Source organism: Mizuhopecten yessoensis, unplaced genomic scaffold (assembly GCF_002113885.1).
Source record: "Mizuhopecten yessoensis strain PY_sf001 unplaced genomic scaffold, ASM211388v2 scaffold10765, whole genome shotgun sequence".
NCBI lineage: Eukaryota > Metazoa > Mollusca > Bivalvia > Pectinida > Pectinidae > Mizuhopecten > Mizuhopecten yessoensis.
Window position 1 is genome coordinate 884977 of NW_018408710.1, and position 16030 is coordinate 901006.

Below are 16030 nucleotides of genomic sequence, written 5' to 3' on the forward strand. Positions count from 1 at the left end.
TTTATTAATTTCGGTATATATCATGTATACAATCCAGGTGACAACACAGGAGTGTGAAGTGGTCAACCCCACGTTGCTAGAGTGTACTTACCCCAGTCTTGCAACCCTTCTGGCCAGTGTACCCTCAGGTGTTAGTGGAAGTTTAACCCTCGTGTTGGATGACGGCTTTCCCGTAGGAAACGCCAACCGGAGAATCATGGTCTACAACGATCCGGTCCTCTACCCCGTCACACAAAATATATCCTTGGACAACGAAAACAGAATTTTGATTCTAAATGCAAGCTTCTACAATTTGGTTTTTATATTGATTTAAAAAAAAAATTAAAAAAATGCATTATTTCTAAAAGCCTAACTTAACAATAATGAACTGCAATTGATATAAAAGAGTAACCCCGGTTAATTATCTCGAGATAATACACTTGTGTCAACGAGAAAATATGACAGTTCTAGACAGATTGCGGTTAAAATGTTGTTGCATGGAATTTCTTTTGAGAATTTGATTTTATCTTTATGTTATATACTAGGAATATATAGGAATATGTCTTAGGAAAACACATAGATATTTGATACAGTAGTTAAAACAAAGTTTCTATCTACAACTAGAAGAAGAATGCACTCGACGTGCTGATAATTGTTTGTTTCCTTTCTTTTTTTGGATGTAATATTTCATAATCTTTCTCCGAAAAATGTTATATGATTTTTCTTAAGATTCAGTACAGAAATATGAATACGTTAAAAAGTTAAAACGATCAATAATGTAAAGGGAGATAATTTGTTGTTTATATTTTCGCTCTTGTTTTCGCTTTTTGTATATTTTAACAAAATTGTGCAAGAACAAAGTTTCTGAAACGGAAATGAATCCCAAAATTGAATTATGCTATATTTACGTCCAAACTTGCTTTTGTTTCAAGTAGTTAACAGAGAAAAATTCTATATTAGTTTTATTAAAAGTTTCTTGTTCTTCATATTACCAATGTTAATTATTGCAATAAGCAATTTTAGCAATATTTTTAACACAAACTTATTTATTCATAATTGGTAATTAGTTAACTATGACATCAATTTTGACATGTTTTAAATATTTTTCAGGGGCGTTATCTTACCATGGCATATGACGCCAGAGATTATAATGTGACCATTGAAGGCGTACGCTGTCCAGTGATAACGTTAGAAAGTGACAGACTGCTATGTGACATGTCGTATGTCCTGACTAATTTAGGGGCCAATCGGAATAATAAACTGCACCATGTGAAGGTAAAATAGTTTATGTAAATACTGTTGTATGTTAATCCACTTGTCTAACCATTTTAATACAGTCATTCCTGCTTTCGAAACCACTTCGTTGACTAACTTTTTTATAGAGACCATTTCTTAATGCTTACCTTTGCTCCTATTTCCATGCAGTGAGAAACAGCTTCATGGTCATGCCATTGGTGGTCTCTGAATAAAGATTGATCTCTTACAGGAACTAATTAACAAATGGTATACTTATCATTACAATGTATAGGTACACTGCATTATGTTGCATCAGTTATTACAGTATTTATGCCAACATTTATGGGATTTTTTTGTCTGATATTTATAGCCTTTTAAAGCTACCTACAACGACGAAAAAAATACCGTATCAAAACACTTGGGGATATAATAACGTAATCTTTGGCTGAGTGCCATTGTGATTGAGTTTCTCAGCACAATTGAATTTACCGATTAACAATTTCTGTAATTGTTTGGTAAGATTTCCTAATTAATAATAGAATGTTTTTGTGTTTTTAATATTTTACGTTTTGAACACATCAAGCTCATTAACAACATTCCGTCTTTGCGTATTGCAGAGTTATCTTCCCTAGGGAGCAGGGATTGATTGTTACGTCACTTGTTAGTGAGAGTAACGTCATCAATTTTTGAGAAAACGATGCAATTTTCTCACACAGATCAATGACGTAACAATCATTACCTGCTCTTAAGAGAAGATAACTCTGCAATACGCAAAGACGGAATATTTGTTATCAATCTATGTTACACGGTCTCGGTTTCGCAATGAAAAGTACCAATTTGTTACGGTTATGATTTGGTTAGGTTTGTTTCCGTTTTCCCACCGTAGCAGTAAATATGTTTCTAGTCTTTTCACAACTGGTGTAAAAGAAAACCGAAACCACTTGACGTATAAATGGACTAGATGATATTGCATGTCAATTGTTTCTTACACAAAAAGATTGATAGGTTATAATGTTTTATTATAAGTATTTACTATATAGAAATGGCATTTGTGCAAGTTTAATATATCTGATTTTGTTTTACTGTCAAACATGACCTAAGAAGCTGCTGGATCTAAAGGTCGAGGTAAAAATATCTTAGGGATTTTGCTGAACATTTTTACATTTTTTGGGAAACTACCACATACCTCATCAGTCATTAAAATGTCTCTATTTACTATCTTATCTGTCTAATCTGAACTATTTCTATACTCAGGCGAAGGTAGGTCCGTTTCTGATGGAACTTGGAGATCTGAATATTACTGTACACACGAGACTACCCCTTGTCGCTAGTCCCGGCTATCAGAACTGGCTTTGGACTGGTATTGCCATTAGTTTTGTCTTCATCCTCGTCATCGTGTGTATCATTTTGAGGAAAAAAGGGAGGAGCCGGAAGAGACGAAGGGGCGGCTACAGCACCAATAATGATTTGGAGGGGGCAATGACCTTCCAGAACCTGATGCGGATCGAGACAGATGAGCCTAGTTCAGTTCCAAACAGTAAGTATTGCATGCATGTCGTGTTTGACATAACATAGTGATACATAACATGCACCTTGTAAACTCAACTTCTGTTGTTAAAAGTTTCTAATAGCAGGTTGGTTCTTTCCGCATGAGTAAAAATGATATGATATTCAACGAGAAATATTCTCTTCGTCAATGAAAAATCATGCCAGTCTTGGGCAATGATCATGTGATAATTCCGTGACGTCACGTATTTTCATTGCATAAATAGGACGTACTTTTAGGTTCATGATATACGTACTTACAGATTATTGAATTTGAAACTAACCAGAACTCCTCTCTATTTTGAAACTTATAGATTAAGAGGATCTACGCACCTGCCCCTCTCTTTCAACATTACTTTTGACTATTTTTATTTTATTTTTTATTTTTTGCCCCTTGACTCACCGATGAGTTCAATAGGTCAAAACAGCCGAACGATGTTGTGGAATTGACCATGCCTTCTTATAATTACTGTTCAGTATGGTTAACCTCAATGAAATAAATTTAAAATAGTGAAAAACTCCATAAGCTGTTTTCTTTTCACTCGAATCTGAAATGACCTCGACAAATTCCCTTTGCATTTTTGAATGTATTTTTATACTTGTAATAGTTTTAACCCTGAAAGTGTATTTCACCGGTGTAAATAATACATTCTTTTTCGAAGTTTATATATACATATTTTTATACTAAATCTTTATCTTGCAATTAAGCTTGTGTCAATCTTATTTAATTATTTAGCATGGAAGACTTAGTCAATTTCATGACATTTTTTTCCTGATAGAAAGTCTGATAGGATGATATACGTTTACATATATACACATATTTACAATCGTATGGCATTGCAACTATATAACCCTACCACATCCAGATGGCATTCATATTAGCTATGAATGCCAACTGAAAGCTGTCCATGCTTAAATCTTTATCATATATCGTATGATAGAAATATAGGAAATCTAGGTTATTCCAGACCATTATTACCTTTGATTTCAGCTGAATATTTGGGCTGCTGACATGTAAAATACAGTGTTAGATTAGACGAAATTGTAATCGGTACAGAGATTTAAACGGAAGTTCGAAATATTTTTGAGAACTCGTGAAATGAAAAAACAAAAAAATGTTTCAGTGTATGAACAATAGATTGGCACGGAACGTCTTTTGTAGATTACATCCACATTGGGTATGAGGAGGGGGCTACTGGAGGCGAGCCACCTAACCTGTTCGTGGACCTGGGAACTATAGACATGCTACAGAAACAACACCTTCTTGTCAGCAGAGACAACCTGCTTCTAGGCGAAAGTTTGGGACATGGTGAGTTACAATAGAGCTATCTAGTAAAATAAAATTGTCTACAATATATTGACTTCTGGACAAATCGCCTGGCCAGAGCTGTTCTCTTGTTTATTAACCCTTTAACTGAAATATTTGGAGGTATTTTTAAAAATCTTGATGAGGGTAAAATAGTCAAGTACTTCAAATATATTGTTGTTGATGAATACATGTTTATACTTATGTTTCCATCAGGTCAGTTCGGGTGTGTTTATAAAGGCTATCTGTCCAAGCCCGGAGAAAAGGGGGAGGAACTCGTGGCTGTCAAAACGATTTTAAGTAAGTTATTCTTACGGAATAATAAACATAATACTGTATAGAAATAGCATATTCCGTCTTTGCGTATTGCAGAGTTATCTTCTCTTGGGAGCAGGTATTGAATGTTACGTCATTGGTTTGTGTGAGAAAATTACGTCGTTTTCTCAAAAATTGATGACGTTACTCTCACAAACAAGTGACGTAACAATCAATACCTGCTCCCAGGAGAAGATAACTCTGCAATACACAAAGACGGAATACATAACCTTGATCAAGTATGTTAGCACATATTGCGAAAAACATTATAATCATCTTTTCTCTAAACCAATCGTCTCGCTTCTCAGCATGGATAGCTTTACATCATCACACGTGAGACGAACTAAACAAGATTGGAAAAATAATTAGATGGTCGGACACGTCTTATCTCTTTACGATGTCACATTAACCATGTAAAACTGTAAAATATAACCATATTATAGTAATAATCGAATATTACATAATTATATTATATAGCTTAGTATAACCGTTAGATTGGACTTCGCCATAGTCATTGTCTCAATCAAATAGGCGCATAAACCTATACAACATTAGAACACGACCGTGTAGTGATTAACATACCACAATTAAAAATAAGAAATGAAAAACCAGTGGACTAAAACTTCGTGAAAGTAATTGGTAATAATTCAAGAACACAACAGCTTCTTGTTTCATTGATCTATTAATTAAAAAGTGAGAGATGGAGGACTCACAAAGAATATGAAACTGAGACAAAAAAAAACATTCATGATCTGAAAAATGACATGATACATATGTTTCTAAACATCTTCTTCAGGTTGGTAGGTTTATAATTTATACCGGTTCATAAGATACAACAAGATAAATGTTATGTCTGATGAAGGTGACAGAGTATTAATAATCGCAACTTGTGTAAGTATCTTGTTGAAAATGAAGAAGCAAAACAAATTAATTTCTATATTGTAATACAATGTATACACCTAATTAAGGCAATGTATATCATGTATATGATGCAGAAAGAAAATAAACATTTCAAAAAAAATTGCAACAGATAAACATTTCACTAATCGTGCTATATGAGCTGGTATATAAATGTAATACATATAACTTGTAATCTGTTTATATGTCTGAGTTAGTTTTACCTAGTAGTGTATTTACAAAGAATTGTTATTCAATAGACAAACATGTACATATACACAAAAAATGAGATGAATCCACCTTAGAGCTTATATTACATCTTCAGTGTATCTTAATATTTTTTATGATTTAGAAACGTCTGCAAAAGAAGTGGATATCGGAGAATTCATTAACGAAGCGTTGATGATGAAGGACTTTAGGCATCCCAATGTGCTGTCTCTGATCGGCGTGTGCGTAGACAAGGGAGAGTTCCCACTAGTCATATTGCCTTTCATGGAAAATGGAGACCTGCTGGCCTATATCAGAGATGAACAAAATGTAAGACGTTTATTAGACTTTTTAGAAGTATGACATTAAGCATAACGTTAACCTTCAACTCTAGTTTTGTCAGGAATTCGTTGTTTTGATTTACTTTCGTTCCGACATGTTTTCCATTGTTTATTCTACTAGATGCCTCTCGTGAAGGACCTGGTTTTCTTTGGCCTCGACATTGCTCAAGGAATGGAATACCTGGCATCAATCAAATTTGTCCACAGGGACTTGGCTGCAAGAAACTGTATGTAAGTACACATTTAATATGCATGTTTAAACAAAGGAGTTTCGTAATTTAAGTCAAGGATATGAGATAGGTGCATCCATAGGTCATAATTTTATAAGTCCCGGTATCGCAGCCATTTTCACTAAAAGGCCAACTAGCATTATAGGGGGAAAGGCAATAAGGTACAAATGACATACGAGGACATTTTACTAAGAGTTACAGGAGAAATACCGCGAATGCATTCTATCAAACTATATTAGGTTGTCGGCATATCAAAATTGGCTTATATTTTTTAAATGGTTATACAATCTTATAGGAGATTGTCAATACCATATGGTGTTACGTTTACTAATTTGAACTGATGATACCAATACTTCACATGAAAAGATCGACCACTTTGTAATCATAACTCGATTTCGAAGTATAGGATGTCAGTTTGAACCGGGATTAAAGGCATGGTCAACTTTTCTTGAATTTTCCTGGTCTTCCGGTGGTTCATGTTCTTTTGTTATGTTGTTAGTTTCTGTGTATGTCTTTGTACACAGATCTAGACTGTGTCTAACCATGTTTTGTTGTCAGTTTCTGTTTATGTCTTTGTACACAGATCTAGACTGTGTCTAACCATGTTTTGTTGTCAGTTTCTGTTTATGTCTTTGTACACAGATCTAGACTGTGTCTGACCATGTTTTGTTGTCAGTTTCTGTTTATGTCTTTGTACACAGATCTAGACTGTGTCTGACCATGTTTTGTTGTCAGTTTCTGTTTATGTCTTTGTACACAGATCTAGACTGTGTCTGACCATGTTTTGTTGTCAGTTTCTGTTTATGTCTTTGTACACAGATCTAGACTGTGTCTGACCATGTTTTGTTGTCAGTTTCTGTTTATGTCTTTGTACACAGATCTAGACTGTGTCTGACCATGTTTTGTTGTCAGTTTCTGTTTATGTCTTTGTACACAGATCTAGACTGTGTCTGACCATGTTTTGTTGTCAGTTTCTGTTTATGTCTTTGTACACAGATCTAGACTGTGTCTGACCATGTTTTGTTGTCAGTTTCTGTTTATGTCTTTGTACACAGATCTAGACTGTGTCTGACCATGTTTTGTTGTCAGTTTCTGTTTATGTCTTTGTACACAGATCTAGACTGTGTCTGACCATGTTTTGTTGTCAGTTTCTGTTTATGTCTTTGTACACAGATCTAGACTGTGTCTGACCATGTTTTGTTGTCAGTTTCTGTTTATGTCTTTGTACACAGATCTAGACTGTGTCTGACCATGTTTTGTTGTCAGTTTCTGTTTATGTCTTTGTACACAGATCTAGACTGTGTCTGACCATGTTTTGTTGTCAGTTTCTGTTTATGTCTTTGTACACAGATCTAGACTGTGTCTGACCATGTTTTGTTGTCAGTTTCTGTTTATGTCTTTGTACACAGATCTAGACTGTGTCTGACCATGTTTTGTTGTCAGTTTCTGTTTATGTCTTTGTACACAGATCTAGACTGTGTCTGACCATGTTTTGTTGTCAGTTTCTGTTTATGTCTTTGTACACAGATCTAGACTGTGTCTGACCATGTTTTGTTGTCAGTTTCTGTTTATGTCTTTGTACACAGATCTAGACTGTGTCTGACCATGTTTTGTTGTCAGTTTCTGTTTATGTCTTTGTACACAGATCTAGACTGTGTCTGACCATGTTTTGTTGTCAGTTTCTGTTTATGTCTTTGTACACAGATCTAGACTGTGTCTGACCATGTTTTGTTGTCAGTTTCTGTTTATGTCTTTGTACACAGATCTAGACTGTGTCTGACCATGTTTTGTTGTCAGTTTCTGTTTATGTCTTTGTACACAGATCTAGACTGTGTCTGACCATGTTTTGTTGTCAGTTTCTGTTTATGTCTTTGTACACAGATCTAGACTGTGTCTGACCATGTTTTGTTGTCAGTTTCTGTTTATGTCTTTGTACACAGATCTAGACTGTGTCTGACCATGTTTTGTTGTCAGTTTCTGTTTATGTCTTTGTACACAGATCTAGACTGTGTCTGACCATGTTTTGTTGTCAGTTTCTGTTTATGTCTTTGTACACAGATCTAGACTGTGTCTGACCATGTTTTGTTGTCAGTTTCTGTTTATGTCTTTGTACACAGATCTAGACTGTGTCTGACCATGTTTTGTTGTCAGTTTCTGTTTATGTCTTTGTACACAGATCTAGACTGTGTCTGACCATGTTTTGTTGTCAGTTTCTGTTTATGTCTTTGTACACAGATCTAGACTGTGTCTGACCATGTTTTGTTGTCAGTTTCTGTTTATGTCTTTGTACACAGATCTAGACTGTGTCTGACCATGTTTTGTTGTCAGTTTCTGTTTATGTCTTTGTACACAGATCTAGACTGTGTCTGACCATGTTTTGTTGTCAGTTTCTGTTTATGTCTTTGTACACAGATCTAGACTGTGTCTGACCATGTTTTGTTGTCAGTTTCTGTTTATGTCTTTGTACACAGATCTAGACTGTGTCTGACCATGTTTTGTTGTCAGTTTCTGTTTATGTCTTTGTACACAGATCTAGACTGTGTCTGACCATGTTTTGTTGTCAGTTTCTGTTTATGTCTTTGTACACAGATCTAGACTGTGTCTGACCATGTTTTGTTGTCAGTTTCTGTTTATGTCTTTGTACACAGATCTAGACTGTGTCTGACCATGTTTTGTTGTCAGTTTCTGTTTATGTCTTTGTACACAGATCTAGACTGTGTCTGACCATGTTTTGTTGTCAGTTTCTGTTTATGTCTTTGTACACAGATCTAGACTGTGTCTGACCATGTTTTGTTGTCAGTTTCTGTTTATGTCTTTGTACACAGATCTAGACTGTGTCTGACCATGTTTTGTTGTCAGTTTCTGTTTATGTCTTTGTACACAGATCTAGACTGTGTCTGACCATGTTTTGTTGTCAGTTTCTGTTTATGTCTTTGTACACAGATCTAGACTGTGTCTGACCATGTTTTGTTGTCAGTTTCTGTTTATGTCTTTGTACACAGATCTAGACTGTGTCTGACCATGTTTTGTTGTCAGTTTCTGTTTATGTCTTTGTACACAGATCTAGACTGTGTCTGACCATGTTTTGTTGTCAGTTTCTGTTTATGTCTTTGTACACAGATCTAGACTGTGTCTGACCATGTTTTGTTGTCAGTTTCTGTTTATGTCTTTGTACACAGATCTAGACTGTGTCTGACCATGTTTTGTTGTCAGTTTCTGTTTATGTCTTTGTACACAGATCTAGACTGTGTCTGACCATGTTTTGTTGTCAGTTTCTGTTTATGTCTTTGTACACAGATCTAGACTGTGTCTGACCATGTTTTGTTGTCAGCTTCTGTTTATGTCTTTGTACACAGATCTAGACTGTGTCTGACCATGTTTTGTTGTCAGTTTCTGTTTATTTCTTTGTACACAGATATAGACTGTGTCTAACCATGTTTTGTTATCAGTTTCTGTTTATTTCTTTGTACACAGATATAGACTGTGTCTAACCATGTTTTGTTATCAGTTTCTGTTATTATCTTTGTACACAGTTCTAGACTGTGTCTGGTTATGTTTTGTTGTCGTCTATTACTATGATCCCATGTAACGAATATAAACCAATATTGAATGAACATGGATTCGACGAAGATGAGCGAAAATATACCCATAATTCCCAAGTATATGGTTTAGTATCTTGAAGAATACGGAAAAGTAGGACGTATTTGATGATAAATTCGTTTACTACAGCAATCTGGATGACCAGTTCATAGCAAAGGTCACCTCTGCAGGTCGGGGTCGAGAAAAGATACACCTGCTGCTAACGTTAGAGGCGATTAATGTGGGAACCCCCTGCAGAATTGAGGATTTGCTTTGGTGCCCTCTGTTTGGGGAAACAAAAGCGACCAAAATATATCTGCTGCACCCATTGCAATATTTGGGATCTGTATATTTCTCTCTCTTTTTCTAACTACCTTTAATTTTCTAGCGCCTTGCTTGGAAATACCTCACTTTTGGCTTTTATGTTGAACGTTCGCCCTGGTTAGGAAGGCAATGGGTTCTACCCCAGGGCAGGGACATACCAAAGTCCTTAAAAATAGAAGTCCCTGCTTGACGTACAGCATTAATGATAATGGCAACAACTGGTTCACCCGTTGTCAGTATAATGTGACCGGGCGAATTGCTGTGCTTGGTGTCTTCGGCATGGTTTTTATTGAGATAGCACCATAAAGTCGGCATCACAAGGAGGCAAGTTCACCACCATACCCTATCTCCGGCACACATACATATGGAGGTACGTCCTTAAATGACCTAAGCTGTTAATAGGTCGTTTACTTTATAGCGAGGGTTGCTGTGTTTTGGTTTCTATTACCAGGCTGGATGTCCAGTTAATAGTGAGGGTAGCTAATTTTGGGTTGCTTTTGACAGGCTGGATGTCCATTTTATAGCGAGGGTAGCTAAGTTTGGTTTTCTTTTGTCAGGCTTGATGACCAGTTTATAGCGAGGGTAGCTAGGTTTGGGTTTCTTTTGACAGGCTGGATGACCAGTGAATAGCGAGGATAGCCAAGTTTGGGTTTCTTTTGTCAGGCTTGATGACCAGTTTATAGCGAGGGTAGCTAAGTTTGGGTTTCTTTTGACAGGCTTGATGACCAGTTTAAAGCGAGGGTAGCTAAGTTTGGGTTTCTTTTGACAGGCTTGATGACCAGTTTAGAGCGAGGGTAGCAAAGTTTGTGTTTCTTTTGACAGGCTTGATGACCAGTTTAAAGCGAGGGTAGCTAAGTTTGGGTTTCCTTATGACAGGCTGGATGTCCAGTTTATAGCGAGGATAGCTAAGTTTTGGTTTCTTTTGACAGGCTGGATGTCCAGTTTATAGCGAGGGTTTCTAAGTTTGTGTTTCTTTTGACAGGCAGGATGCCCGGTTTATAGCGAGGGTAGCTAAGTTTGGGTTTCTTTTGACAGGCTGGATGTCCAGTTGATAGCGAGGGAAGCTAAGTTTGGGCTGCTTTTGACAGGCTGGATGTCCAGTTTATAGCGAGGTTAGCTAAGTTTGGGTTGCTTTTGACAAGCTTAACAACCAGTTTATAGCGAGGGTAGCTAAGTTTGGGTTTCTCTTGACAGGCTTGATGACCAGTTTATAGCGAGGGTAGCGAAGTTTTGGGGTTTTTTGACAGGCTGAATGACCAGTTTAGGGGAGGCTACCTAAGTTTGGGTTTCTTTTGACAGGCTTGATGACCAGTTTATAGCGAGGCTACCTAAGTTTGGGTTTCTTTTGACAAGCTAAACAACCAGTTTATAGCGAGGCTAGCTAAGTTTGGGTTTCTTTTGACAGGCTTGATGATCAGTTTATAGCGAGGCAACCTAAGTTTGGGTTTCTTTTGACAAGCTAAACAACCAGTTTATAGTGAGGCTAGCTAAGTTTGGGTTTCTTTTGACAAGCTAAACAACCAGTTTATAGCGAGCCTAGCTACGTTTGAGTTTCTTTTGAAAGGCTTGATGCCCGTTTATAGCGAGGGTAGCTAAGTTTGGGTTTCTTTTGACAGGCTGGATGTCCAGTTTATAGCGAGGGTAGCTAAGTTTGGGTTGCTTTTGACAAGCTTAACAACCAGTTTATAGCGAGGCTAGCTAAGTTTGGGTTTCTTTTGACGGGCTGGATGTCCCGTTTATAGCGAGGATAGCTAAGTTTGGGTTTCTTTTGACAGGCTGGATGTCCAGTTAATAGCGATGATAGCTAAGTTTGGGTTTCATTTCACAGGCTGGATGTCCAGTTTATAGCGCGGGTAGCTAAGTTTGGGTTTCTTTTGACAGGCTTAATGACCAGTTTATAGCGAGGGTAGCTAAGTTTGGGTTGCTTTTGACAAGCTTAACAACCAGTTTATAGCGAGGCTAGCTAAGTTTGGGTTTCTTTTGGCAGGCTTGATGCCCGTTTATAGCGAGGGTAGCTAAGTTTGGGTTTCTCTAGACAGGCTTGATGACCAGTTTATAGCGAGGGGAGCGAAGTTTTGGGGTTTTTTGACAGGCTGAATGACCAGTTTAGGGGAGGCTACATAAGTTTGGGTTTCTTTTGACAGGCTTGATGCCCGTTTATAGCGAGGGTAGCTAAGTTTGGGTTTCTTTTGACAGGCTTGATGACCAGTTTATAGCGAGGCAACCTAAGTTTGGGTTTCTTTTGACAAGCTAAACAACCAGTTTATAGCGAGGCTAGCTAAGTTTGGGTTTCTTTTGAAAGGCTTGATGCCCGTTTATAGCGAGGGTAGCTAAGTTTGGGTTTCTTTTGACACGCTTGATGACCAGTTTATAGCGAGGCTAGCTAAATTTGGGTTTCTTTTGACAGGCTTGATGACCAGTTTATAGCGCGGGTAGCTAAGTTTGGGTTTCTTTTGACAGGCTTAATGACCAGTTTATAGCGAGGGAAGCTAAGTTTGGGTTTCTTTTGACAGGCTTGAGGACCAGTTTATAGCGAGGGTAGCTGACTTTGGGTTTCTTTTGACAGGCTTGATGACCAGTTTAAAGCGAGGGTAGCTAAGTTTGGGTTTCTTTTGCCACGCTTGATGACCAGTTTATAGCGAGGCTAGCTAGATTTGGGTTTCTTTTGACAGGCTTGATGACCCGTTTATAGCGCGGGTAGCTAAGTTTGGGTTTCTTTTGACAGGCTTAATGACCAGTTTATAGCGAGGGTAGCTAAGTTTGGGTTTCTTTTGCCACGCTTGATGACCAGTTTATAGCGAGGCTAGCTAAATTTGGGTTTCTTTTGACAGGCTTGATGCCAAGTTTATAGCGCGGGTAGCTAAGTTTGGGTTTCTTTTGACAGGCTTGATGACCAGTTTATAGCGAGGCTAGCTAAGTTTGGGTTTCTTTTGACAGGCTGGATGTCCAGTTTATAGCGAGGATAGCTAAGTTTGTGTTTCTTTTGACAGGCTGGATGAACAATTTATAGCAAGGGTAGCTGACTTTGGGTTATCCAGAGACATCTACTCCTCTCACTACTACACTAGCGACAACAAGAAAAAACTGCCAGTTAAGTGGATGGCCCCAGAATGTCTTGAGAAGGGCAAATACTCCGCCAAGTCTGATGTGGTGAGTGTTTCGTGAATCAAACATTGGTGAAAATTTCGGCGTTATTTATCGAGAATTGTCAACGTAAGTTAGATACTAATACGTACACAGTAAAAGAATATGTCTTCTTCCATATACTATATGATAGTATATAATACAATTGTCAACATGGATGACTTTACTACATAGCACGTGAATTTCATCAAAATGAAGTAGATATGCTTGAGGAACTAAACAAGATGTTAGATCATTGGAATATCGGACGTCTTTTCATCTCTTTCTGATACCACATAAACTTTTTCACCCCTATATAACTTCAGTAGTTTCTACCATGCATTTATCTGGATAGGTCCATTCTGGTCTACAGGGATGAAAGGGCTAAGTCCCAGTAGAGGAGTACAGGAGCCTGCGGTTCTATATGTTCTAGATATATTAGTTTGAAAAGTAATAGGTAGTCAGGTATTTTATTGTCCTTTCTTGTTCCTTTAACATATTGATTCAATGATTTAAAAAATGAAAGTGATGTTTTATACATCACTTAACGAGTGAGAACCGTCCTTAAAGGAAACATGTAAATATCGTTTATTTACTTATTTCAAACTAAATCATATTAAAATAAATAGAAAGAAATCATTTATTCGTTAATACTATTCCTCATAACAGTGGTCCTTTGGCGTGGTTCTGTGGGAGCTGATCACCAGAGGAGCCAATCCGTATGCCGCTGTCGACAACTGGGATATGTACAAGTACCTGAAGGAGGGTCGCCGTCTGCCCAAACCTCCCTTCTGTCCTCCAAGACTGTACGTACCATGTAAAATAGCCCATCCATTTCAGATATCACTCTTTCTTAAATGGCCAATGTCGAAAATATTCATTATTTAACCATATTTATGTAACGACTGGGGTTTTGTTTTTTGAAAAATACAAGATGACATTTTAATGAACAAGCACTGTTCTTTCCTCAACCCACATGATGCCGGGTAATATTTGGCTGTCACAGAACAGATTAATACGAGATGCTTAATTTTTTCTTAGGGTACATCATTTATCGGAATAAAAATGTAGACATTAATTTTAAGCTTTACTTCTACACGGTACCTACATTTCACATTGACATCAACATTCAGAAAATGTCACGTATAAAATACAATTGTATGGATATTTATTCATTACGAGTGAAAAATGAGTACTGCACAATGACAAATTCTTAGACTTACCTTTGTCCACAAATAATACAATTGGGAGTATGATCGATCAATGCTGTATGCTTCATTTTGCCATTGCAACGATTGAAACAAACAGTCATTTAAATCTATATTTAACTGTGAAAACACCTTGTAATATAGGTATGTTTATAAGAGGGTATTACTTACAATTAAACCATTCGTATAGGTTTCAGATGATGGAGAGTTGTTGGAATTTCACTCCTTCTGGGCGCCCTTCATTTCGTGACATTATCAAAGAAATCAAACGTCTGCTGAAAGAAAGCGAAAAGGAGGAAAACAGCATCTGTGACGTCACCGTTGACCTGGAAAGTGCGACTATCGCCTCGTGACATTTGTTGGTGTAAGACCAAACTAAGTTTAGCTAACATGATTACACCGATCCCATACAATCATAATCAACTTTACATTCTCATTTATGGTCCAATTTTGAAAAATGCACACTATGGTTTGTGTGTACTACGGGAAATCAGCAGCGGTTATCACAAATAACCTTTTGGCGAATGATGAAGACCTCGTTAGCTTAGAAATATAATTATTTTAAACTGTCAAAGGTTACAAAACTAGATAGCCGTCTCTGAAGCGACAAAAACGCACAAACAAATGAAAACGGACATGACTTATAATATGTGAGAACGTTATACATGATGAAATCTTTCATTAAGACAATGTTGTGCTTGAAATATAGTTGACAAATCCGTGGCAAACTATCTAAAGGGACTTGATAATCGTTTTCATCAGTATAAATTACGGAATCGGCAGTTACGATTCAGTTTGCATGTGCTCTTTATATTGTATAAGAATCCGACAAGTTAAGACAGAAAGTTTTGGCAATACAGTGGAGACAAAACAGCTCCCCAAAGCACAGAACTTTGACGATATCAAATATTCTGGATGAAAGAACGATTTTTTGTATAACCTAGACTCTTGTGGTGTAGCTAAATCCGTACTCAATGTGACTACCAAGTGAATGCATGCCTATTGTTGTATTACATTGTGTTGGTGTACATATATTGTTTATTAATGTGGGTGTTTTTTAGAACTGTCTATTATTGTAATACTATACATGTTCAATCATAACATATTTGTTAACATTATATATATGTAACAGAGCGCATGATTAATTAAATATGAATCACTACCTCCGCATGGGATCGAACCCGGGACCTCTGGCTTACTAGTCTAACGCTCAACCGATCGAGCTAAAGAGAAGTTCTCTATACCCGAGCGATATATTGCGGCTAGTATTTACCAGGGTTACATATAAATTAATTGATTTTGTACATTAAGTAATGTTGGGTACCACATTAACCATTTCAAATACGTTGTTGTCAACAGAACAAGTTTTAGCAGCTCGTAATCCTATGTTCATTATTTCTATTCGTGGAGTTTCCAAAATTAGAAACCATGTCACTGCTTCTAAACAATGACTACAGGTTAACAGTTGTTGTACTGAGATCAGTATCCGTCTACACCTCAAAACAAATGTAGTCAGCATCCGGCCTAGTTATTGTTACCTTGTAACTTTAAGCCAGTGCTAAAGTACTTGCTACATATTTCAAAATATCAACATGGTTATTTACCAGCAATCAATAGTTAAACTGGTTTTGGAGATTCTTTACCGTCATTCGTATCGAACTCGGGGCGGTTGCTTGTTTGAGTCGCATCGGTCATGCATGTGCCCGCTAGTACCTTTCCGCCGACTAAGAATGAAAACAA

General features: G+C 37.0%; 1 protein-coding gene across 2 annotated transcripts in view; it reads left to right on the forward strand.

Moving 5' to 3' along the window:
• LOC110462242 (hepatocyte growth factor receptor-like) overlaps window positions 1-15470 on the forward strand; it is a 38823-nt gene extending 23353 nt beyond the window's left edge. For both annotated transcript variants that reach the window (XM_021516126.1, XM_021516125.1), the window contains exons 11-20: window positions 38-277; window positions 1090-1254; window positions 2470-2752; window positions 3923-4069; window positions 4283-4366; window positions 5631-5815; window positions 5948-6057; window positions 12950-13109; window positions 13752-13888; window positions 14481-15470. In XM_021516126.1, the coding sequence (XP_021371801.1) occupies window positions 38-277; window positions 1090-1254; window positions 2470-2752; window positions 3923-4069; window positions 4283-4366; window positions 5631-5815; window positions 5948-6057; window positions 12950-13109; window positions 13752-13888; window positions 14481-14643 (1674 nt within the window). In that variant the 3' untranslated portion in view covers window positions 14644-15470. The remainder of the gene's footprint in view (window positions 1-37; window positions 278-1089; window positions 1255-2469; window positions 2753-3922; window positions 4070-4282; window positions 4367-5630; window positions 5816-5947; window positions 6058-12949; window positions 13110-13751; window positions 13889-14480) is intronic.
• The last annotated feature ends 560 nt before the right edge of the window (window positions 15471-16030 follow it).